At 40.0% G+C, this 26,694-nt stretch overlaps 1 protein-coding gene across 2 annotated transcripts in view; it reads left to right on the top strand.

Moving 5' to 3' along the window:
• BORCS5 (BLOC-1 related complex subunit 5) overlaps window positions 1–26,694 on the top strand; it is a 96,847-nt gene that overhangs the window by 39,222 nt on the left and 30,931 nt on the right. For both annotated transcript variants that reach the window (XM_060166861.1, XM_060166860.1), the window contains exon 3: window positions 25,135–25,292. In XM_060166861.1, coding sequence (XP_060022844.1) covers window positions 25,135–25,292 — 158 coding nt within the window. The remainder of the gene's footprint in view (window positions 1–25,134; window positions 25,293–26,694) is intronic.

Here is a 26,694-nt window from a genome sequence, read left to right as displayed (position 1 = left end):
TCAGTTGAAGATTTTGCCCACAAGGAGGATAGTAGCTGATCCAGTAGGGACAGTCGATCTGTGTCCCCAGATTCAGCTATAGTGCCATGAGAAACGGAGCAAATAAAAGATGTCAAAGGGTCACTTAATTCACTTGGTTGACTGTTTTGACTGCTACTGTCAAATTCTAGAATTATTTCCCCCTTTTGGGTGAGAGTAATTTCAGCACGCTACTTTTCTAAGAAGTCTCAGCCTAATAAATGAATAGGTAGGGGTAGAGGAACTAAGGAGAACAGGGTATGTATCTCTTAAAGGGAATAGGTTCAGAGATAGGAACCTGTTGAGGTTTATTAGAGACCCCTACTACTTGAACTGTTTTAGTACTCCAAGGCAGGGGCTGCTTTACAGCAGTGGGGTTGAGCACCAAGGGAGTAGCTCTGGTGTCATTAAGGACAGAGAGAGATTCATTCCCAGTCTAGAGAGTGGTTTCTCTGAGTCGATTAAGAGGGAGGATTAGATAGAGCCCATGTAGTTCCTTAGAACCCCATCACTGGGAATTAGGAGAACATTGGAAAGACTGGCTAGAGGGATGGGAGCCTGGAACACTTAAGTTTGCAACAATCTTTTTTCCAGTATCCTGGCTCTTTGCAATAATAGCAGAAACCCGGGCGGGTGTGTGTGGGGGTGGGGAAGGGGTTGGCTTGGTTCAAGGGCCCTCATTTGCCTGAGTTGAAAATTAAGATTTTCTTTTTCTTTCACACGTCGAGGCTTGTGGGATCTTAGTTCCCTGACCAGGGATTGAACACAGGCCCTTGGCAGCGAGAGCTCAGAGTCCTAACCACTGGACCGCCAGGGAATTCCCCCAAATTAAGAATTCTAGTGATATTTCTTTTAGGTGGTTCATGTAGCACGCGAGCAAGCTGGTTGGCCAGATTAACGAATCTAGAGTGGACATAGTTTTCTATTCCACCCTGGTGCTTTTAAGTAAACGAGAAAGATCCCAGTTCAGCTCATTAATAAACATAGAGTTAAAGGCTACCTGAGTGGATTCACCATCAGAAGGAAGATTGGAATTTTCTTTGAAAACAGTCTGAAGTCGATTATAATAGTCATGAACAGGTTCATCAGATTTTTGTGTGCAAGCCTGAATTTTGTTCCAGTCAGTAGGCTTAGGAAAAGGTGCTGTTATTGCCTGGTGGAGGTTTTCAGCATTTTGTCAAGTTAGGGGTTTGTTTTTCTTAATTCTGTTCAGAATGTTCCCATCAGGCAAGTTTCATCCAATGTTTGACCCTCATCAACAAGCATGTGGACTAACTAATATAAATCTGAGAAACCAGGTTGGGGAATTTGAATAACTATGTTAAATTCTTCAGCAAACCTGTGGGGTCCTTGGTTACTTTAGGAAACTCTTTTAACTATGACTCGCAATTTGGCCTTACTCCAGGAAACATAAGAAATTTGGGGTTTATTTGGATCCTCAGAAGAGTTACCTTTAAAGGGGCAGGTTCTGATAGGTTCAGAGGGGAAGGGACTGGGGAGAGGTTCAGGGAAAGGGGGAAGTATAGTGAGAGCATTAGAATGGGAAACTGAGGGTGTAGAGGAGGTGGCAGTGGTGTGGAAGGGGGTGGATGATGGCACTGGAGGTGGGAGTCAAAATGGGGCAGGGGAAAGAGACCTCAGAAGCCTTCTTTCCTTTTTTAGTTGTTTGTTTGCCTCAGTTAATTTGTAAATTGTATTTTGCAAAGAGGCAATTTTAGACTCTTGATAGCATTTGGAAGCCTCAAAATACCAGTCAAAATAGGCATCTCATTCAGTTTTAACAATTTTAGAGCCACGGCTGTCCAATTCTGTTTTAAGAAAAGTAATTTTGGGGAGTACGAAAGTTCCCTATAATGGTCATTGTTGTTCTCAATTACTTTTGGGTTAACTTGTTCCATTTGGTTAGAAATGGGCATGAGGAGGGACCTCAGTTTTTAAACATAAAACTGGCTGGGGTCCCAGAAGAGGAGGCACCCTCAAAGCATTTTGATGACTGGGATCCCATTTCTTAGAGGTTTTTCTATGGAGCAAAAAGAAAAATTCCTAAACACCTGTTTCAATAGGAACAGTCTGGTTCCCAGAGGAATTGGATCAAAGGCCAGTGCAATTCTAATAGGAACCACCTGGTTCCAAAAGGAATCAGACCAAAATCCAGCACAGTTCCAACAGGAACAGCCCAGTTCCAAAAGGAATTGAGACAAAAGCCAAGCAAGTAGTCTCAGAAAGGACAAAGCCTTTAAACAGATCCCTAATAAAGCCCAGAGAACTCAAAATGCAAAGAGAGCAGAGCTCAAAATCCAGGAGAGACTTGCCCTGAAACTCCAGGGTTGGTAAGAAAGCAGTGGGCCCATTTGGCTCAGTGGTTACCAACACTTGTTTGCTCACCAGCCTCAGAGAGTTGTTGGGGTGGGGAGGGTTCGTCTCTGGATCCCACTTCTGACACCAAGTAACGTTGACCTTAAAAATAAAAGTCGGACTTCCCTGGTGGCGCAGTGGTTAAGAATCTGCTTGCCAATGCATGCGACATGGGTTCGAGCCCTGGTCTGGGAAGATCCCACGTGCCATGGAGCAACTAAGCCCATGCGCCACAACTACTGAGCCTGCACTCTAGAGCCTGTGAGCCACAACTACTGAAGCCTGCGCACCTAGAGCCCATGCTCCATAACAAGAGAAGCCACCGCAGTGAGAAGCCTGCACACAGCAATGAAGACTCAACACAGCCAAAAATAAATAAATAAATAAATAAATTTATTTATTAAAAGATAAAAGTCAGTTATTTTACCAGCAAAAATGGGTTTATTCAGGAATACTAGAGAATTGCAATTCAGGATAAGCAAGCCACTGCAAAAACCATAAGCAAGTCCAATAAATAAAGGTGTGGAATGTTATTTTATAGAGAAAAAGGAGGAAGTTGGGAGGGGTTGTTTTGAAGGAAAGGCCCTTGGAGAAAAGTAAAAGTACAGGGTGATGATGATTTCTCACTGGCTGCCTTGCTGGGGTAGTCAATTTCTTGTAGGAGATGCAATGTACACCTTTTCCTGTTGGGTCCTGTAATAGATGATTCTTTTCTGTTGGTGGTTCTTCTGTTGGGATCAGATGATTCTTTTCTGTTGGTGATTTTTCTGTTGGGATCTGAAATTGACAATTCTTCCTGTAATTGACATCAAGTGGTACTGAATAACTCCCTCTTCTGGCCTCCCAACTCCATTTTAGTGAGGCTTCCCGTTTATTAGTTTTCACACCCAAAAGAGTTTAAGAGTTATTGCTGTGGATAGAGAACCTTGCCCTCACTCAATAGGGATTGCCAGCTGCTACCTAAAATTTCTTTTTTCGTTTGAAATATCTTAGCATGTAGCAAAAATAGCAAACACCTGAGTCTTCATTTACCAATTTTGTCCAACTTTAGTATTTTGCCATATTTGCTTCCGATCTTTTTTTTTTTGCCCTCAGGAGAAAAATATTTCAAATAAAGTTAAGTCCCCCCCACCACCACCAACCTTCCCTAATATTCCTTCTCCCTTCATCTCTGAATGGAATCATTGATCTGACTAGTGTTCATCATGCCCATGCATTTTTTTTACGGCTTTACCTTTTTTCTTTTTTAATATTTATTTATTTATTTGGCTGCGCAGGGTCTTAGTTGTGGTACGCGGGATCTTTGTCAATGAGTGCGGCATCTTTTAGTTTCTGCATATGGGAACTTTAGTTGTGGCACGTGGGATCTAGTTCCCTGACCAGGGATTGAACCTGGGCCCCCTACATTGGGAGCGTGGAGCCTTAGCCACTGGACCAGCAGGGAAGTCCCTCATGGCTTTACTTTTTCCTACATGTTTATGTGTCTCTAAACAATATCTAATATATTCTTTTATGTGTTTTGTCTTTATATGAATTGCATTCTACTAGATGTTTACTTCATATACTTTTATAACTTGCTTTTCTTTTTTTTGGTTTATATTTTTGAGATTTATCCATGTTGATATATGCCTCATTTTTTCACTGCTGTGCAGTATTCCATTGTATGAATATTTCACAGTTTGTTTATCCATTGTCCTGTTAATGTTGGAGTCGTTTCATATTTTTTCACTATTAAACAGTTTTGCAGAGGGCACCTTGTACATGTCTCCTTGTGCACATGTGTGAGAGTTTTCTGGATGGTATGTAGCTAGGAGTAAATTGCTGTCTAGTAGGGCACATGTATTTTCGGCTTTACTACATATAGTCAAATGACTCTTCAAAGTGATTGTGCTGATTTATATCCTTACTAGCTATGTAAGAGTTCCTGTTCCACATCCTCAATCACACCAGATATTGTCCCAGCTGTTCCTTGTTTACTGATTAGTTTAAAGACAACACTGTGCTTAGCAACCACCTCAAACATAGGGTCAGATGCATACTTATTTTTTTATATCAGGCTTCCTCCTTTTAAAGGAATTATTTTCACTTTCAGAGTTATAGAACCAAGATAACTATTAGATAGGGTTTTTTGGCTCATATTTATTTTTAGAAATTAATGTTTCTTTTTTATGATCACAGAGTGAATATGTGATTATTTTGGATAATCTGGAAAAGAGTTACAAAAAAGAAAATTAAAAATTCCACCATCTATACATAGCCACTGTTAACATTTTACTATGTATTTACTTCTAGTGTAAACATATATATGATATACATTTACTCTCCAATTAGAATCATGCTAAATTTGTCATTTTATATCACAATCTCACTTAAGATTATATTGTGGCATTTCCTGTCTTTGACTATTATTTTATTTATTTATTTATTATTATTATTTTTTTTGCGGTACGCGGGCCTCTCACTGTTGGGACCTCTCCCGTTGCGGAGCACAGGCTCCGGACGCGCAGGCTCAGCGGCCATGGTTCACGGGCCTAGCTGCTGAACCATGGCTCAGCGGCCATGGTTCATGGGCCCGCGGCATGTGGGATCTTCCCGGACCGGGGCACGAATCCGTGTCCCCTGCGTCAGCAGGTGGACTCTCAACCACTGCGCCACCAGGGAAGCCTTTGACTATTATTTTAAAACTCAAATGTAATAGCTGCATAACATTTCTTCGTATAAACGTTATAATTTAATCATTCTCCCCTTAGAGGACAGCTTTGATATTATTTTAGTACTGCAATAAACAATCTTCGTATATAAATCTTCTTATGAGTTTCAGTTTGTTTCTTTGGGATAGATTTCTAGAAAAGGTCAGTAAATATGTGTGGAATTAGTTTGAAGAGATTGTAAGGAAGGCATCCAGGGAGAAGAAAAAAGCAGTCAAGAGAGGAAAATAGAACATGGTTCGGGGGTCATGAGATCCATTAATTTAACTTCTTTCATATTTGAGTGGAGTGGCAAATCTGTCCTTTAATTGAATTTGGACACCCTTCTCTTATTAGGGATGATATTAGAGGTGAACTTCACTCTACCATGGACACCAGAGAGTTGCTTGTATATTGTAGTGTTCAAGGATTATAGAATTTTAGGGCTTCCCTGGTGGCGCAGTGGTTGAGAGTCCGCCTGTCGATGCAGGGGACACGGGTTCGTGCCCCAGTCTGGGAAGATCCCACATGCCGTGGAGCGGCTGGGCCCGTGAGCCATGGCCGCTGAGCCTGCGCGTCCGGAGCCTGTGCTCCGCAACGGGAGAGGCCACAACAGTGAGAGGCCCGCGTACTGCAAAAAAAAAAAAAAAAAAAAAAAAAAAAAAGGATTATAGAACTTTAGAATTGGAAGGGACTTTTAAAATTTTATCATCCAATCTTCTACTTCGTGCAGAGTCCCCGAATTGAGTGTATTTTGTAGACTATCTCACTGAAGTAGACTTACAGGCTTGACTTGCTAAATATCTAATCCCAAACAGGTTATTGTGATAAAAGGCAGTCTGCTCCTTTATTGGACAGCTTTGATTAGTTGAGTGTGGTTCTGTCCCTTAAGCCCAAATTTGATTTTTTATAACTTTCACTTACCATTTCATTTTTTTAAATTGAAAAGCTCCCTAAAAATAATGCTGGAAATACTTTACGTTTATGTATTTGTCTGTTAGGTTTTACTATAATTAACATGAAAACAAACATATGTTTGACCTGCTTTTTGTCTTTGTTTCCTTCCAAGGTATAATTTAGTTTTATCTTGCTTTGTAGTGAAAATTATATATGTGAACATAGGTAGGCTAGAAAAACCTTCCACATATTTTTATACTTGATAGACAGAAAACTTCCAAAAGTGTCTATAGGTACTACTCATTTTATCATTATTTCTTTCTGTGTGTCTCTTTTTTTTTTTCCCCAAAGGTGTTATATATATTACCTTCTTTAAATCCTGAATAACCTCTTAGGGTAGGCATTTCCCTCATCTGGCAGGTGAGGATACTGCGGCTCAGAGAAGTTTAAAGACTTCTCCTGTCACACAGCTAGTAAAGGTAGAGCCAGGTTTAAACGCAGGTCTAATTGTAAAACCTGTATATTTAACCAGTTTGCAAGTCTGTTCTCCTCACTTATTTATATTAATTTCATAATATAAAATCATAAAATCAGATGTACTTCCGTTAAAAAATGTTCATATGTTTGGGTTACTCAGTTAATATGTCATATTGGTAGTGTGGTAAGATTGTTCCAGTATATTGCTTCTACTTGCTTCTCTTTGGTAATCCCAGCCCCTCTCTGCTTGGTTTGGACACACCAAGGATTTCCTTCCCATCTCTCCCTGGCACCCTATGGGGCTCCTTTCTGTCTCTGGGGAAACTGAAGCACAGGGTGAGAAAAGAGTAACAAATACTTACATAATTTTTTCTTTCTGAATATTATCAACTGATATGTCCCATAAAGAAGGATGTTTTCACAGCTGTGTGCTCTACGGATAGTGGGGAAAGGTTGAATTTTTATAACTTGGGTATCTTCTACGACAAAGGCAGTGGCACACATGCTCGATGGGCTTGGAATGTGGAAACCCGATCTCTCAGCCCTGTGAATCTTGCGTTTATGTCACGTTGGGATCCAGATACATTATCTCAGTGAACTTGAGACCAAGGGTCAGAGGACCAAGGAGGGGACTTGTTGAGTATATGATTTAATTACACTAGATCAATCAAGCTTTGACTTAGTGATGACGGGATATACTGTATGTGTGTTTAGGTAGTTGCTAGGGGAAAAGAACAAAGTTTAATCCTCGGTTTTGTGGACCTTTGGTATCACTTTTAGCGGTAGTTCCATAGCACTGCCTTTGCCGAATTTTCAAAAGACTGCAGTCAAGTGATTTATAGATTAAGGCCTCATTTACTGCTTGCACAAGAAGAGCCTATATCTTTCAATACGGGTGACGTAAGTTTACTTTAGAGACAGGAATGAGTTCATTTCTTTGGAGAGATATGAACAGAATGTGTGTCTCTTGCTCTGGTGAGAAATAAATTTAAATCGGAACTTTGCTTGAAGGAAATGGAATGGGGTGGCTGAGCACTCGAGCCTTCAGGATTAGGGAGCTTTAGCCAAGGCCCAAGGGGGCACTAATTGTGTGTTTGCAGAACTCATCCAAATATGAGCATTCAGTATATGAAACAGCAGACGTATACGGAGAACTACTTTGTATACGTCTGTAAGGCACTTATGTGCCTTGGGTCTGAATTTCAGAGACAAAAATACATGATTCCTCCCTCAAGGACCTTACCAGGTAACTGCGAGAAAGCAAGATGGTCAATAATGATACACAAAAAGGATGCTAGGGTAACTGCCAAAAATGAACCTTCCACCAAGCGTATTCCAGAGATCCAGCCCCTGAAGAGTAAGATTGTCATAAATGAGCTATGTTGCTGCTGAAAACATTTTGATTCCAAAGTGTAATCAAGTCTCAACTAAGCAGAACTGTCTTAAGCATAAATTAAGAGGAAAATGGTATTTTAAATAAGTAAGTTGCCAAATTTTGGACCCTAGAATTTCAAGAACTGGCAACTCCAATTCTTGGTTTGGCTACTGTATTATCTCCCTTAAATTACATTAATATTTCTGTCACCAAAACTCATTAATTTACAGTATTTCTTCGTTAATTCCATCACTGTGATTTGTTGTCATGATTATTATTACTATTTACTTACTTAGTACAGGCGAAACTAAAACCTGCCTCCTAAGGTTGTCCTGACAAGGAAGGTAAAACGTATAACACGTTCAGCACGGTGCTTGGCTAAGAGAATGCCATCATTAATGTTAGCTGTAGTTTTTCTCAGAAGTTAATGCTTCATCTAGTACCTGACATACAGTTAAATTTTAGTAAATGATGATAATATATGGCTTATTGTTTACAAAGGGCTTTAGCATATCTTGTTTAATCCTCTCAGCTACCTTCAAGGTACGTAGTTTTACCCCTGATAGAGAAATCGAGGTTAAGTGTATCAGTCAGATTTTCTGGCTGATTTAAGCCAAGAAAGAACTTACTGAAAGGACAACGGCTAGTTTACAGGATCTCCAGAAGAGCTCTAGAATCAGGTTTTGGACAACCTACCCGAGCATAATGGCCAGAATCAGGCCACGGAACTCACCCACTGAGGTCGCTGCTTGCTGTCACGACCAAGCAGTTGACATGCCTTGTGCCACAAACGGTGCTAGCTGGCCGTAAAGACTGAACTTTGCCACTGGTTCTGCTTCTGTTGCTTCCTCAGAAGCACTGGTTCTCCAGAAACTGCTGTCACCAGAGAATGTACCTCTTGGAAGTCCCCTATTTTGCAACACTTGCTCCCTATTTAGAGGCTGGGGCATGTGTATAGATTGGCGGAACTTCTGTTACGACCTTGTGTTCTGGCTGCAGGGCAGGTGGGAAAAAAGAGGCTCTTGGTTCTTCAGCTTTGGTATAATTGGTGACTGGGTTCTCGTATGTGACTCTTTGCTTTATTGCCAGCTCCCTGGGTCTTAAGTCTCTCTGTTTATAGAAAAAATACTCTTTATTTCCTGTTAATTGTATATAAGCTGCGTAGAAATCAAGATCGTTTTCCTTATTAGTAGACTTCATGTGTGGAAAAATCAGGTTTTTTTTCTAAAAATCCATCTTGTGCTTAGAAATTAGCTGTTATAAATGAACGGTATTGCCTCAGCATTTTAAGCTACTCATAAATGAGAGCTTTCCATATGATCAGGGTGTTTTCTTCATTGTAGACAATCCTGTGTGTCTCATTATCCAGGGACAGGGTATGTAATCCTTCAAGGAAGCCATGAGTTAGCACCTACAAGAAGGGCAACCCCTCTGAGCAAGGAAGTCCGGTATTAATATTTCAGATGGCTTTTTTGTTGCATCCTTTTCTTAGTACTTCATTTGTTTTTGTGGAAAGTGAATCTGTGATTCATCTTTCTGAAAACCTAAAAAAAAAAAAAAAAAAATTCAGGTTTCCAATGTGCTTGCTGTTGGCTCTAAAAAGATAGCCTCTCCTCTTTTAGAGTCGGTCTTAGTGTGCCTTGCAGAGCCTGTACTTCTAAGGAGCTGTGTACACAGTCTTCAAACTACTGTAAGTAGAATCATATGTTAAATGCCAATTTTTAAAAGACCACTTCGTTCCTTAAAGCAAACTCTTTTAGCAGGGGAAGAAGTCTTTGGTGCTGCAAGCAACCATCCTCACTTTGTCTGGAAAGCTGCAGTTTTGGGGTATTGATGTTTCAGCAAGTGGAGAACACCTGGGCGTGGTGAATCCTAGCTACCAAGTTGCAGGGAGGACCCAGGTGCCTCATTTTTACAGGCTGGCAGTCCTTCTTCCAGACAAGTGAGACATAGTGGGCTTTCTGCGTTCATTCAGTGAGACGTGCTGAAAGGTTGTGGCATCCAAACTACGTGTGTTTGTAGTAGACTGCTTTTTTTTTTTGAGACGCACCATGTGGCATGCGGGGTCTTAGTCCCCCAACCAGGGATTGAACCTGTGCCCCCTGCAGTGGAAGTGCAAATTCTTAACCACTGGACCGCCAGGGAAGTCCCTAGACTGCATTTCTTTTATTTGCATACTCAGAGTAAGGGTCTTCTGAATTTGAATATGTTCCTTTCTGCAAATAATTCTAAATCAGTCTTTGTAAAAAAAAAAAAAAGAAAGAAAAAAGAAGCACGCATGGTATAGCAGTCTAGAATATTACTTTGTCTCTCTCCTCATAGAAACATGGAATTTTCAAAGTGTAGACTTGGAAGAAAACATGGTTCAACTCAGTTTTCAGAGAAGGAAATGAGACTTATTTTTTTCCCCTTGGTTTATCCTTTTTTATATTGGTATATAAATATTGGTATATATAAATTGGTATATATAAATGTAAATATTGGTATATACATATTGGTATATCCTTTTTTATATCCTTGGTTTATATTTTTTCTTTTGTTCCCTATTGGCCACACATTTTTTGACCACTTTATTAGAGGGGTATTGTGAAATATTTTTGTTTAGCAAAAATTAAACTCAATCTACTTGACTTTTTTTGTTGTGTAAAACATACATAACAAAATTTACCATCTTAACGCTTTTTGAGCCTGAAACTCAGTGGCATTAAGTCCATTCACATTTTTGTGCAACATCACCACTGTCCATCTCTAGAACTTTTCCATCATCCGAAATTGAAATTCTGTACCCATTAAATAGTAACTTCTTATTTTCTCCTCCCCTCAGCCCCTGGCAACCGTTATTCTACTTTCTTTCTCTATGAATTTGACTGTTCTTTGTACCTCATGTAAGTGGAATCATACAATATTTTCCCTTTTGTGTCTGGCTTATTTCACTTAGCATAATGTTCTCAGGTTTCGTCCATGTTGTAGCGTATGTCAGAATTTCCTTCCTTTTTAGGCTGAATAATGTAACATTTAGGCTGAATAATGTAACAATTGTATGTATATACCACATTCTGCTTATCCAGTCATCCATTGGTGGATGCTTGGTTTGCTTCCACTTCTTAAGTCTCATGAACAATGCTGCCATGAACATGAGTATACAAATATCACTTTGGGACCCTGCTTTCACTTCTTTTGGGTATATACCTGGAAGTGGAATTGCTGGTAATCGTATGGTAATTCTATGTTTAATTTTTTGAGGAACTACCATACTGTTTTCCACAGTGACTGTACCATTTTACATTCCCATCAGCAGTGCACATGGGTTCCAATTTCTCCGCATTCTCACCAACACTTGTTGTTTTCTGCTTTTTTGATAGTAGCCGTCCTAATGAGTGTGAGGTAGTATCTTACTGCAGTTGTGATTTGCATTTCCCATATGATTAGTGATTTTGAGCATCGTTTCATGTGTTTATTGGCTATTTGTGTATCTTCTTTGGAGAAATATCTATTCAAGTCTTTTGACCATTTTTGAATCAAGTTATTTGGTTTTTATGTTGAGTTTTAGGATTTTTGAAAATGTATTCTGAATATTAACCCTTTGGCTGTCTTTTTACTCTGTTTTCTTTTTTTTTTTTTTTTTTTTGCGGTATGCGGGCCTCTCACCGCTGCGGCCCCTCCCGTTATGGAGCACAGGCTCCGGACGCGCAGGCCCAGCGGCCATGGCTCATGGGCCCAGCCGCTCCGCGGCATGCGGGATCCTCCCGGATGGGGGCACGAACCCGCGTCCCCTGCATCGGCAGGCGGACTCCCAACCACTACGCCACCAGGGAAGCCCTTACTCTGTTGATAGTGCCATTTGATGCATAAAATTTTTTAATTATCATGAAGTCCAGTTTGTCTGTTTTTTTCTCTTGTTGCTTGTATCTTTAGTGTCATATACAAGAAATCATTGTCAAATCAAATGTCGTGAAGCATCTGCCATTTGTTTTCTTCAAAGAGTTCTATAGTTTAGGTCTCTGACCCATTTTGAGTTAATTTTTGTATGTGATGTTAGATAAGAGTTCAACTTCATTCTTTTGCGTGTGGATATCCAATTTTCTCAACACCATTTCTTGAAAAGACTGTTCTTTCCCCATTGAATGGTCTTGACACCCTTGTAGGAAATCATTTGACCATATATGTGAGGGTTTGTTTCTGGGCTCTCTCTTCTGTTCCGTTGATCTGTATGTCTGTGTTTATGCCAGTAGCACATTGTTTTGATTACTGTAGCTTTGTAGTAAGTTTTGAAATGACAAAGTATGAGTTTTCCAACTATGCTCTTCTTTTTCAGGATTGACTACTGAGGTTCCTTTGAGATTCCATATGAATTTTAGGATGTGGTTTTCTATTTCTGCAAAAAATGTTGGGACTTCCCTGGTGGCGCAGTGGTTGAGAGTCCGCCTGCCGATGCAGGGGGCACGGGTTCGTGCCCCGGTCCGGAAAGATCCCACATGCCACGGAGCGGCTAGGCCCGTGAGCCATGGCCGCTGAGCCTGTGCGTCCGGAGCCTGTGCTCTGCAACGGGTGAGGCCACACAGTGAGAGGCCCGCATACTGCAAAAAAAAAAAAAAAATGTTGGAATTTTGGTAGGCATTGCATTGAATCTGTAGATCACTTTGGGTAGTATTGATATCTTAATAATATTATGTCTTTCAGTTCATGAAAGATGAGTTGTCTTTCCATTTAGTTATGTCTTCAGCTTCTTTCAGCAGTGTTTTGGAGTGTTCATTGTACAAGTCTTTCATCTCCTTGGTTAATTCCTAGGTATTTTATTCTTTTTGGTACTTCTGTAAATGTAATTGTTTTCTTAATATCTTTTTTGGATTGTTCATTGTTAGTGTATAGAAATGCAACTGATTTTTGTGTGGTGACTTTTTTTTTTTTTAACATTTTGGGTTTTTAAAATTTATTTTATTTATTTTTGGCTGTGTTGGGTCTTGGTTGCTGTGCACTGGCTTTCTCTAGTTGGACCGAGCGGGGCTGCTCTTCGTTGTGGTGCACACACTTCTCATTGAGGTGGCTTCTCTTGTTGAGGAGCACAGGCTCTAGGTGCACGGACTTAAGTAGTTGTGGCACGTAGGCTTAGTAATTGTGGCTCAAGGGCTCTAGAGCGAAGGCTCAGTAGCTGTGGCACACAGGCTTAGTTGCTCTGCAGCATGTGGGATCTTCCTGGACCAGGGCTCGAACCTGTGTCCCCTGAATTGGCAGGCCGATTCCTAACCACTGCACCACCAGGGAAGCCCTTGTGTGTTGAGTTTGTATCCTTCTACCTTACTAAATTCAGATATTAGTTCTAAAATTGTTTTTTAATCTTTAAGGTTTTCTATATTAGTTCTTATTATTCTAGTTCCTTAAGTTGTAATGTTAGGTTGTTGACTTGATATCTCTTTTTCCTTTTTAATGTAAGCTTTTGTAGCTATAAATGTCCCCCTTGACACTGCTTTGCTGCGTCCCTTAAATTTTGGTATACTATGTTTTTGGTTTCTTTGTCTCTAAGTATTTTAAATTTTCCCTTGTGATTTCTTCTTTGATCCATTGGTTGTTTAAGAGTGTGTTGTTTAATTTCCACAAGTTTGAATTTTTCAGTTTTCCTTCTGTTATTGATTTCTAACTTCATCCTGCTGTGATTAGAGAAAATACTTGGTATGATATCTGTAACTTGTAAGTCTGTCCTGGAATATGTCCCATGTGTACTTGAAAAGAATGTGTGTTCTATTGTTGTTGGGTAGAGTGTTCTGTATATATTAGATGTAAGTAACTTACTGTGTTGTTCAGGTCCTCTGTTTTCTTATCTTTTGTCTGATTGTTTTATCCATTATTGAGAATGGGGTATTGATATATCCAACTGTTATTGCAGAACTGTCTATTTCTCACTTTAATTCTGTCAGTTTTTGCTTAATGTATTTCGATGGTCTGTTATTAGGTGCATAAGTGTTTACAATTGTTATGTATTTTGCTGTATTGAACCTTTTATTAATATATAATGTCCTTCTTTGTCTCTTATAAACTTTTTTGATTTAAAGTATATTTTGTCTGAATTAGTATGACTACCCTTGCTCTCTTTTTGTTACTATATGCCTGGAGTGTCTTTTATCATCCTTTCTCTTTCAACCTATTTGTGTCTTTTGATGTAAAGTGAGTCTTTTGTAGATAGCATATGGTTGGATTATCCTTTGTTTTTTAAATCCATAATGCCAATCTCTGTCTCTTGATTTGAGAGTTTATTCCATTTACATTTAAAGTAATTAGTGATGAGGAGGGACTTCTGTCATTTTGCTCTGTTTTCTTTTATGCCTAATAGCTTTTTGTCCCTCATTTCCTGCATTACTGTCTTATTTTGTGTTTAGTTGATTTTTTTGTAGTGAAATCTTAAAATTCCTTTCTTACTTTCTTTTGTATATTCTGTAACTATTATATTTGTTGTTACCATGGGGATTATATTTAACATACTAAAATAATAACACTCTATATTGAATTTATATCAGATTAACTTCAGTACCATAAAAACGCTGCTCCTTTACAACTCCACCTTCACTCCTTTCAGTTGTAGATGTCACAAAATTACATCTTTATACATTTCCCCAAAACATAAACTAATAATTTTTAAAAATATATGTCTCTTAAATCATGTAGAAAACAAAGTGGAGTTTCATACCATTGTTATAATAATGCTAGCTTTTATAATTTTCTGTGTATTTACCTTTACTGAGATATTTATTTATTCATATAGTTCCAAGTTACTGTCTAGTATCCTTTCATTTCAACCTGCAGGACTTCTTTTAGCCTTTCTTGCAGGGAAGGTCTAGTGGTAATGAATTCCCTCAGCTTTTGTTTATCTGGGAATATCTTAATTTCTCCCTCACTTTTGAAAGATATCTTTGCTGCAAATAGGATTCTTGGTTGACAGTTTTGAATATAAAAGCACTTTAAATATATCAGCCTACTGCCTTCTAGCCTGTGAAGTTTCTGTTCAGAAATCTGCTGATAATCTTATAGAGGATTCCTTGAATGGAATGAGTTGCTTTTCCCTTGCTGCTTTCAAAATTCTCTCTTTGTCTTTGACTTTTGACAGTTTGATTATACAGATCTTACTCAATTTATAATGGGGTTATTTTCCTATAAACCTAGCATAAGTTGAAAATATCACAAATTCATTTAATATACCCAACCTACCAAATACCATAGCTTAGCCTAGCATACCTTAAACATGCTCAGAACACTTACATTAGCCTACAGTTGGGCAAAGTCATCTAACCCAAAGCCTATTTTATAATAAAGTGTTGAATATTTCATGTAGTTTATTGAATACTTTTCTGAAAGTGAAAAACAGAATGGCTGTATGGGTACAGAATGGATGTAAGTATACCATTTTGATCACATGGCTGACTTGGAGCTGTGGCTCACTGCTGGTGCCCAGCATCTTGAGAGAGTATCATACTGAATATCACTAGCCTGAGAAAAGATCAAAGTTCAAAATATGGTTTCTACTGAATGTGTATTGCTTCTGCACCACCGTAAAGTCAAAAAATCAAGTTGAACCATCATAAGTTGTGGACCATCTATAATGTGTCCTGGTATGGATCTCTTTAAGTTCATCCTACTTAGCGTTCGTTGGGCTTCTTGGATATATATATTCATGCCTTTCATCAAATTTGGGAAGTTTTCAGCCAATATTTCTTCAAATATTTTCTCTGCCTTTTTCAAGAGAAAAGGCCTTTCGGGACTCCTGCAGTATGTTTGTTGTTCTGCTTGATGGTGTCCCACAGGTCCCTTAGGTTCTTTTTACTTTTCTTCAATCTTATTTCTTTCCGTTCCTCAGACTTGGCAATTTCCATTGTCCTACTTCTAGTTCACTGATTCTTTTGCCTGCTCAAATCTGCCTTTGAATCCCTCTAGTGAAATTTTCATTTCAGTTATAGTTTTCAGCTCCAAAATTTTTTGTTTCTTTCTTTTTCGGTTTTCTATCTCTCGAGATATCTCCATTTTGTTTATACCTCATTATTCTTGACTTTAATACTTTGAGCATCTTTAAGACAGTTTAAAAATCTTTGTGTAGTAGATCTGCCATCAGATCCTTTTCTGTTTCTGTTGTTTGGGACAGTACCTTGGAATGCTTTTCTGTTTCTTGTGGGTTTTGTGATTTTTTGTTGAAAACTGGACATTGAATTTAACAGTGAGGTAACTCCAGAAATCAGCTTCTTCTTCTCCAGGGTTTACTGGCTTTTGTTTTTGTTTTCTGCTTTTGTTTGATTGTTGTAGGCTATCTCTCTGCTGAGGATTAGGGCTTCCCAGATCTTTTCTGAGCCTGTACCTTTCCTGGGCACACACAGTGACTTTCTGATTTCCCCCAAATATGTGGCTGCTTTTGAATGTTCTCATGTTCAATGTCTAGCTCCAAGAGGGGAAAAAGAGAAAAACGAAAGGGAAGAAAAAAAGTACCAGTCCTTTAAGTCCCCTGGAAGTCACTTCAGCTGGAGAGTGAGGGGCCTGCAATAATGGAGGATGTGCAACAACAGTGGCCACTGCCTCCGTGTCTGTACCATTGTGATCAGAAGAACCAATCAGTGGTCAGAATACAGACCCCTGATGTTTGAAGGATAGGGTCCTTTTTGCCCACCCTGGCTCCTGAAAGCTGTGTGTAAGTTGCTCACAGCTGCCTGCCACAGGGGTTGGGGGATGGATAGGTGCTGCTGTGCTAAGAGCTGAAAGTGACTGAAATTAACCAGTTTACCATCCAGGCCTTCCCCTGGAAGTTGAAGCCTTCTATAGACTACAGAGCTCCAAAGTATAATGGTTACATCAGACAGAGTCTGCCTGTGCAATTGTTGTTTAGGTGAGGAGACAGATTCCTGGTGCTTCCCATTCTACCATTTTCCCTGAATGCTCTCTGTGTTTCGTTTTTTAAAGGAACTACCATATTGCCTTCCGCAGTGGGTGCGCCATTTTACATTCTCACCAGCAATGCATAAAGGTTTCAGTTTCGCCACATCTTCACCAGTACTTATTATTTTCTCTTTGGGTAATAGCCACTTTGTTGGTTAAAAGTGGTATCTCATTGTGGTGTGTGTTTCTTTTGTTTGTTGTGTGTTTTTTTTGCATCCCCCTAAGGATTAGTGATGTTGAGCATCTTTAAGGTGTTTGTTGACTTCTTTGCATCTTTGGAGAAATGTCTACTTAAGTCCTTTGCCCATTTTTGAATTGGGCTTCTGTTGTTCTATTTCATTTTAGTCCCTATTTATATCTGCGTTCTTTGTATTTAACTCCCGCTTCTTCTAGTAATCTGCTTGAGGTGTAGGATCACTTCTTTATTATTTTCTACAGTGCTGGTATATAGAAGGAGGTGCTAGCAAATATTCATATATGGTAGGGTTGGCCAGTCATACAGCCAGATTTGAAACCCTGCTTATTTGATTGTGGCAAGAGTTGGTAGTTGGGGACCTGGGGACATTGAGAAAATGAACATGAGTTGAGTACCTACTCTGTGCCAGATACTCTGCCAGGCATAACTTGATACAATTCTCACAGTTCTCCTTTAATGTGCATAGTATTTAATTTATTGATGAAGGGTTTGAGTTCAGGGAAGTTAAGTGACTACCCTCACGTGGCACAAGTGGTAAATGGCAATCCCTGGATTCAAATTCCCAGGTCTATTTGACTCCAGAGCTTGTACTTTTTTTCATTATGTCATGCTGCCTCCCTTCCCTGGCCTGAAAGTTCAACAGGAAAGCAAGGCTTTGAACCTGGGAACTACTGAAGGAAGATGATGAGTTGAACCTTTTGCTTAACTCTTTGGGAGGAGATTTTAAAAAGCTAAGTTCATAACGGTGGATAGGATTCCTTGAGGATAGTGAGGTGTCTCATTCGTGGTTACTGATCATTTTTGTAGAAGCTGTATCTACTTTTGGTTGTTGACATCCGCTGTTCTTGTTTCTTTGGTACCATAAACCAGGGCCGTTGACCATGGGCCAATGGGTGCCTGAACCTAGAGGGATGAAATGCTTTCTGTAACCTACCATAGATTCCCTCCAAGCCTGAGTGCCCCTTTACCTCCTGAGTCTTAAGAAAGGCAAGATTAAAGGGAACAGGTATGTATCAGGATCCTGTATACTAGGCAGACCCTAAAAGGGAGGTGATTATTATCCCAGTTTTACATGAGAAAACTGAGGCTCAGAGGTATAAGGTAAATTGTCCAAATTCACACAGCTCAAATAATAATGGGGCTCAAATCACATTTTCCCTTGTTCCCTTAGTCCATTTGGGCTTCTGTAACAAAATACCACAGATTGGATGTCTTCAAACAACGGAAATTTATTTCTCACAGTTGCGGAGGCTAGGAAGTCCAAGATCAAGGTGCTGGCAGATAGATTCAGTGTCTGGTGAGGGACCACTTCCTGATTCACAGACAGCAGTCTTTTTGCTGTGTCCTACGTGGTGGACAGGCCAATTGAACCCTCTGGGGTTTCTTTTATAAGGACACTGATCCCATTCATGATGGCTCTACCCTCATGACCTAATCACCTCCCAAAGGCCCTGCCTCCTTATACTATCACATTAGGTTTCAGCATATGACTTCTGGCGGGGGGGACACAGACATTCAGTCTTTAGCACTACCTCAGTGAGGAAGTTCTCCTTTCTTGGCCCTCTGGTAGGTATTGGAAACCGTTAGGAGGGAGATCCTGGGAGCACTGTTTCTCTCCACACCAAGCATTGTGATAGGTTGGTTGTTATTCTAGGGCTGTCTATACTTGCAGTCTCTTCTGCCACATAGATTAACCAAAACAATGATGGTAGCCATTCTGGGTGGCTGCTTCTCCTGGGTGAGATTGGTGTGCCTCGGAGGTGACTGAATGGAGATACAAGTTCCTAAGGGAACCAGTCATGGAGGGCACCCTTTTTCTGAATACCCCAAAGGAATTGATCACTAACACACATCATAAGGTCCTGTCCAAGTGGGTCAGGTGTTTTTAGACTTTTCCCTTTCTTTAAGGGAAGGTGAGAGAGTGCCTTTGAGAACTAGAGTTCATATTAGGTAAATAATACACATGGTTTATGTGCTTTTGACTTTGAAATATACTGTGACCAGCAGAGTCAAAAATCCCTTATTAGTTTGGGGGGAGATTTCTTTTTAAATTATCTGTTGCCTAATTGTACCTTCACAGTAACTTCTGTCAAAGTTACATACATTCTGCTTTCTGGATTCTGTAAGAGGAAATGGAGCTTGTTATACTGTTATCCAGATGTGAGCCCATTACTCACAGTACTCATTTCCAGTCCTGGAAGCAGCTAAGCGTCTAAATGTTAAGGAATTCAGTTTGATAATAGCAGAGGTTAATACCCATATGGCTCTGTACGATACTTTAGAAAAACTTTTTTTTTTCCTACCTGACATTTCAGAAAGAAAAAGATTGCTCAGCAAAATATTTTCCAAATTTCTAACCTGATGATTTTTCCACTCAACACTTTACACAAAGAGCTAGGTACAGATGGCAATTTGCTGGGTCTGTGTAATATTCAGGCCTGGTCCTCACCCATTCCCTAGAGCCCACTCCATTCCTGTATAAACAAAGTGGTTTCAACAAGGCCTTAGGAAATGTCTCCAGTGTTTACCATTTGCAAATATGGAATCTATTAAATCATGTTTTTAACTCAATAAACATCTACTTTGCATGCATCACTGTTTTAAGCTAAAGAAGAATTAGGAAACGGAGGGTAATAGCCCTGTTCCCTAGCACAATAAAGAAGACGTAATTTAGAAACTTTTATTTAACATGAAAAACTAACCATAGATATGTAGAAGAACGGAGTATTAGGGATGAAGTGTCGTGATCTTTAATTTTTTTCACATTGCTCAGGAAAAGAAAAAAAGACGAAGTAGATATGGTAAAATGTCAGTTGCTGATTCTAGATGGTATCTGGGTATATATTTTTTTCTTACTTTTCTGTATGTTTGAAAATTTATGTAATGTAAAAGAAGAAAAAAACTTAACCATAAAGACCATTTATAAAACTATACAAAAGATAATTTCAAGGGGATACAGGGTTCATTCTCTGTTACCTGAGCTAAGGGTTTAGGTTATTATTAGAGTTGGTAAGTAAGAATTGAAACCGAGGTGTAAGCCTAGAGGCCCTCAGAGGCCGGGCCGGTAATGGGAATGAGTGAAGCTGGCTGTCCATGTTCAGGTAGGGGTTGAGAGAGCAGGAGAGCACACGCCTCATTTAAAGCATCTACAATTAAAAAAAAAAATTTTTATTGTGCATTCAGAATAAAAACAATTCGGAGGCCTGGCAGCATGTGGTCTTCTGAAAATAATTACCACCTCTAAATTTACCCAGCTTTCTGTCCTCCCTGTTCCTTTTATCAGAAGATATAGGAGTGGGTCAGTCATCAAAATGGGGGAGACGGGGTTCCTGACACTTGAGAGTGATGGGAAAACTTTGTACTCGTTGCCTGTAGGATTGGCCTGTCTTGCCATAGCTTTGTAGTTTCAGGAGTAGAAAAAGTGGCCCATCTTTTTCTCTCTGTCTTGCTCCTTCTGCGTTCTAGAGCAGGATTTGTGGCAGATTTTCAGAGATTCCTGTGAGTCTAAGGAGCACATTCTGATGATAGACCCACGTACCTGGGCTTTGTTTTTAGGTGATTTGGGGGAGGGTGCAATTGTGCTTTAAGAGGGTGATTGGAAGTCTAATTTCTTTGACTTTGGAGTTGGCTGGGCAGCTTGATTTGAACACCGTAGTGTGCCTTCTAGACTTGGCAACTTTCCCCCCACTTCCCCCACCTTTTTTTTTTAAGAGGAAGAGTCAGGGTTTTGGTTTGAGAGCTAACGCTGGGTTTGGGGCCCTCTGCTTCAGGCCTCTGGTGACCTGGGCTGGCCCTGGAGCTTTCCGCCTTGCCGCTCTTCAGTGCAGCCTCTGGAAATCTTCCTCGCTCACCTGGGAGGAGCAGATGCGGACTGAGACCACGCCTCACTCCGAAGTATATGTGGAGAAGACAGAGTAGGGACCCCGAGAAGCCTTTTTTCCTCCTGAAGTCTCCCTCAGCTCACTCTTCCCTTGGAATTCCAGCAACAGAACTGCATCCTCTTAGCCTAGTTGGAGAACCTTTTATGTACCAGGTGCTGTAATGCACGGGATAAAAAGTAAAACATGGTCCCTGTTCTCCAGCAGCTCACAGTTTGTTAGGCTTTTAATCACCTTGGAGAAGATACTGTTTGAAGGTACATCCAGCCATATAGGCCCTGGTGAGCATGAAAGATAGGGAACTGTTTTTGATGGACAGAGTTAGGGATACTTGGGGTGGGGAAGGGGAGAGAACACCCAAGAGGACATCACTGATAGATGAGAAGGACCTTGGCTGCTTTTTGTTAAAATGACTTTATTTATGTGAACATTTTGGAAAGGGAAATACATTCATATGGTTTTAAAAATGTTAAAAGTATACTCTGAAATTCTCCTTCCCTACCCTTGTTCTCCAACTGTCTCATTCTTGGAGTCATTCCAGAGTTTCTTTATGACAATGCAAGTAAATATGAATATATGTTTTTATTTATTTGTACCCCTCCCCAATTTTTACACAGTGGTAGCACACCCCATACACTATTCTATATACCTTTCTTTTATTTTTAATAAATTTATTTGTTTATTTTTGGCTGCATTGGGTCTTCGTTGCTGCACACAGGCTTTCTCTACTTGCGGCGAGCAGGGGCTACTCTTCGTTGTGGTACGTGGGCTTCTCATTGTGGTGGCTTCTCTTGCTGTGGAGCACGGGCTCTAGGCGTGCAGGCTTCAGTAGTTGTGGTGTGAGGGCTCAGAAGTTGTGGCTCACGGGCTCTAGAGTGCAGGCTCAGTAGTCGTGGCGCATGGGCTTAGTTTCTCCGCGGCATGTGGGAACTTCCCGGACCAGGGCTCGAACCTGTGTCCCCTGCATTGGCAGGCAGATTCTTAACCACTGCGCCACCAGGGAAGTCTATGCCTTCCTTTTATTACTTAATATCTTAGGGAGATTCTTCCATGTGAGTATGTACCTTCCTCATTCTTTTCTGTGGTCACATAATTCCGTTTATGGATGTTCCTTGATTAATTAGCAAGCTCCCTACTGATGGATACTGAGGTGTTTGCTTAGCTTCTACTATTACAGTCACTGCTACAGTGAATACTCTTATACATAAGTATATGTCATTTAGCATGTGTGCTAATGTATATATAAATTCCTAGTAGAGAAATTGCTGCACTAGAGGCTTCATGCATTTGTAATTGTGATACCTTTGCCAACTCACCCTCCATGGCAGTAACAACTTACATAAAAATCAGCAATGCCTGTTTCCTTATAGTTCCACCTGGAGAGTTTTTATCACACTCTTGGATTTTTACCTATTTGATAGGTGTAATATCGGCTTGAGGTGAAGCTTTAATTTCTATTTTTCTTATTATGAGTGAGGTTCTGCATCTTAGAGTTGAGGCCTTGGTATTTACTTCTCTGTGAAACGCCATTCACATCCTCTGTCTGTCTTTCTTTTGCTGAATTTCGTCTTGCCAATTTCTAGGAGCTCTTTATCCAATAGGAAGCTTACCCTTTGTGATATGAGTAGCAGTGGGTTTGTTTGTTTGTTTGTTGTTGTTGTTTTTAACTTGTATTGTTTTTGCCATGAGGAATCTTGTTTCTATCTTGTTGGATATATCAGTGTTTCCTTTATGGCCTTTGCGTTATCCTGGCCCACTGTTGGTGGCACAGAATCATTCGTTCCTCTTCCCACATTGCCTCCTCACTCTTTTTTTTTTTTTTTTGTCTGTGCTGCACGGCTTGCAGGATCTCAGTTCCTGGACCAGGGGTTGAACCCGGGCCACAGCAGTGAAAGCACCAAATCCTAAGCACTAGACTAGCAGAGAACTCCCCGTTCTCACTCTTTTTCTACTTCAATCCTCGATTGACAGCAAAAAGCTGTTCCTTTCTTCCGAAGGCTGCACTCCTGGAACCGTGTTCTTTGTCAGTAGTAGGGTAGCCCTTGATAATTTGGTTAGGAGATTTTGGTGGTCTGAAAAGCCCCCCATTTGCTAGGTTACGGGCACTCTAGAAAACAGTTTGACCGTTTCTCATAAAACTAAACACGCAGTTGTCATGTGACCCAGCAATTGCACTGTTGGGCATTTATCCCAGAGAAAGGAACACTTACGTTTACGCAAAAACCTGTACGACAGCTGTACAGCAGCTTCGTTTGTCATGTCGCCAAACTGGAAACAACCCAAATGGCCTTCAGTGGGTGAATGGTTAACCAGACTCTGGGATGTACATACTGTGGGATACTACTTAGAAATAAAAGGAACAACCTACTGATACATGCAACAACTTAGAGGAATCTCTAAGGTATTGGGTAACATCTTACGGAAAAACCCGATGAACTTTTTGGCCAACCCAATATTATGTTGGGTGAAAAAAATCCCAAAAGGTTTACATGTTAGATTATTCCATGACAAAATTTTATTGATTTATTTATTTAACTCTCTTTTATTCTTTTTGTTTTTAATTAAATTTATTTATTTTATTTTTGGCTGTGTTGGGTCTTCATTGCTGCCCACGGGCTCTCTCTAGTTGCGGTGAGCAGGGGCTACTCTTTGTTGTGGTACGCAGGCTTCTCATTGCGGTGGCTTCTCTTGTTGTGGAGCACGAGCTCTAGGTGCGTGGGCTTCAGTAGCTGTGGCTCGTGGGCTCCAGAGCGCAGGCTCAGTAGTTGTGGTGCACGGGCTTAGTTGCTCCGCGGCATGTGGGATCTTCCTGGACCAGGGCTCGAACCTGTGTCCCCTGCACTGGCAGGTGGATTCTTAACCACTGCGCCACCAGGGAAGCCCCTGAAATGACAAAATTTTAGAAATGGTGAACAGATTAGTGGAGGATTGGGGAAGGCATCCCAAGACAGACTTTGATGTGGGCGAGTTCATCCTGACGGTGCGCAGCGCATGTGCTGTCGTGTTTATTTCGGAGGACCTGTGTTGTGCCATTGGCTCTGTTGTGAGGGTACTGCTCTCAGCGGGGTGGGGAGTGCCTGAGAGCCCCAGGGCCCTGCTAGGGATTCTCTGAAGTCAGAACTATTTTCACAGTAATACTTAGACATTTGCTAATTACTCTCACTCTCTTACAAGTGTAAAGTGGAGTTTTTCAGAGGCTACATGATGTGAAATAGCAACCGATTAAATGCAGAAGCAAGTCTGAGAATCCAGCTGTTTTCTATGAAGCCAAGACATTTCAAAGACTTACAAAAATGTAAACGAGTGCCACTCTTCTCACTTTTTTGTTTTGGGGAGTAGAGTTATTTTCTTTAAAATATGTTATTTATGTTAACATGTAATGGGATTATTAATTTTTAAAATGACTTAATAAATATTCAAGAATTTTCTGTTTTAATTTTTAACAGATGAATATTGATTTAAACTACATACACAAGTGCTCTTTGGGGGTCCTCAGTAATTTCTGAGAGGGTAAAGGGGTCCTGACACCAGAAAGTTTGTGAACCTTCAGGGTGACAGTAAGCACTTGACCAGAAGTCAAGGACTTTGCTGTGTGACCCTGAGCACGTCATTTAGCCTATTGGTATTTCATCTTTTGTAAATGCTAATAATTATCCGGTTCTACACACCTTAAAGAAAGGGAAGATAATTCTGTGTGAAAGGCTTTGAAAATATAACGTCCTGTTCAAATTTAAGGGAATTTAATAGTTACACAACTAAACTGATGTTGAAAGAAAATGTAAAGGTTGAGGTTTATGGTGTGTTAGTGGACATCCTGTTCACCTTTTAAATGTTTTCCTTTTTGCATCTCCTCCTGACAGTTTCCATATATATATACATTCTTTCTGTTTCTCAGACAACCATTTTAATTAGTTAAAGGAATTAAGTAGGTGCATCTTCCAGATTTTTCAGTCAAGAGGGGGTTTATACTCCTGATGCTTTAAAGTAGTGCCGTAAGGTCAGGTGCTCTGTCTTGGAGAAATCACTTATTATGTGACTTTAGGAAAGTTACTTACCCTCGCGGCGTCTTGGGTTTCTCGCTTATAAAACGGGGCTAATAATAGTTTACTTTCCTTAGCGATTATATGAAAAGTGATGCACAGGAGGCGCTGTGCCAAGTGCTTGGCACATAAGATGCTGCATAAATGATAGTTGCTGTGATTGTCACAGGTATATGACAAAAGATGCAAGATTACATTTAAGCCTCTTACCCTGCCTTCAGTGAACTTGTCATTAAGCTACTTTATTCACAAGCTTATTAGTAATTTCCATCTCATTTGGTTTTATTCTTTTTTTGCTTCCAAGGGCTGTTGAGTGGCCAGACTTCTCCAACAAACACCAGACTGGAGAAGTTGGATTCTCAGCAGGTGCTGCAGCTCTGCCTTCGTTATCAGGATCACCTCCGTCAGTGTGCAGAGGCTGTTGCTTTTGATCAGAACGCTTTGGTCAAACGAATCAAAGAGGTAACTTATTGTGAGAAAATATCATGGCTGACTCAATCTTGTGCCTCCCTGTGACTCCTGAGTCCTTTTCTCCTGGGGTGTAGAGCCAATGATCCCAACTTTCTGGGAAATAGTCATTTTCTATCTAAATGTCTTGACATCTGTCCCCATTGCTTTGAGAAGATTGTCTTTCCCAGCAGTGGAATGTGATGGTGGAAAAGAGTGGTCCACGGAGTAGACTAATCTGGAGTTTGAATCCTGGTTCACCACTTATTTGCTTGGGAAAGTTACTTCACTTCTCTTGGTCTCAGTTTTCCTCATCTGAAAAATGGGTCTAACCGTAGTAATCGACCCGCAGGGTTGAGTGAATATTAAATTGCTTAGTAAGTGTTAACTGTTATTAGTATATGTGAAGTCCTGCCATACTGATTTGCTTTGGCTAACATTAATTGATTTCAACCCTTTCCTGCATGTAATTTATATTTTGTTTTCCAGTCGGGTATCAGTTCTTTGAGAGCAGGAGCCCTGACATCTCCCTCAATTATATTTTTCACTGTGTTAGCAGGAAAAGCTTGGTGATTCTTATTGGTTGGATAGAAACAATTATGCCTACTAAACCCACAGGGTTTTTGTGAGGAAAGACACAAGATAATTCATGTGAAAGTGCTTAGTAAGTGAAAGAGTGTGGTACACATGTTGAGTAATTATGAATAACAGAAAGTAGGTACTCTTTTAAGCATTTAAATATATCACTGATTGGGCCACTGCATGGCACAGCTCTGGGAGCACCAAGGTATAAGTAAATACGTTTTCCAAAGTTTTCAATCAAGAAGGGATTTCTGTTCTGTTACCTTAAAGTAATGTCATAAAAAGAAAAGGTCAGGAGCTGCATCGTGGAGAAACCACTTATGTGAATGGCACTGCCTGGAGTTTAACAAAATAGTCCTGATCATTGACTCTGGAAGAGAAGGTAGACATGAGGAAATACACAATTAATACACAAATTAATTGCAGTGGAGAATCACTGCAATTAATGATCAGTTTGTAATCTCAAGGATGTAGTATGTCTATAACTAAGTAGTCACTAGTTATACTGATAGATTTAAATTTGTCAACACCTCCAATATTTTACTACTTACCTTTCATAAAATGTTGTATGCATGTATGCTTCTCTCATGGACTAAATACTTTTATATGGAAAACTATTAAATATGACCTTTTATTTTGGTTGGCATCTCTGTGGCCTTTCAGATACTATATTTATTTTACTACGTTATGATCTGAAGAGCTTAAGTCCCGAACATGACTATGCATTGGATTATATGAATTATTATTATTGGATTTTGTTTCTTTGAATACTGAATTCTCCTCTCCCCCAGTAGGTCTAGGACATGGTCTGCGAATCATTATTTTAATAAACTTA

The sequence above is a fragment of the Lagenorhynchus albirostris genome, chromosome 11 (assembly GCF_949774975.1).
Source record: "Lagenorhynchus albirostris chromosome 11, mLagAlb1.1, whole genome shotgun sequence".
In the NCBI taxonomy this organism is placed as follows: domain Eukaryota; kingdom Metazoa; phylum Chordata; class Mammalia; order Artiodactyla; family Delphinidae; genus Lagenorhynchus; species Lagenorhynchus albirostris.
The sequence above is the reverse complement of the archived record's forward strand: the minus strand, read 5'-3'. Positions and strand labels throughout refer to the sequence as shown.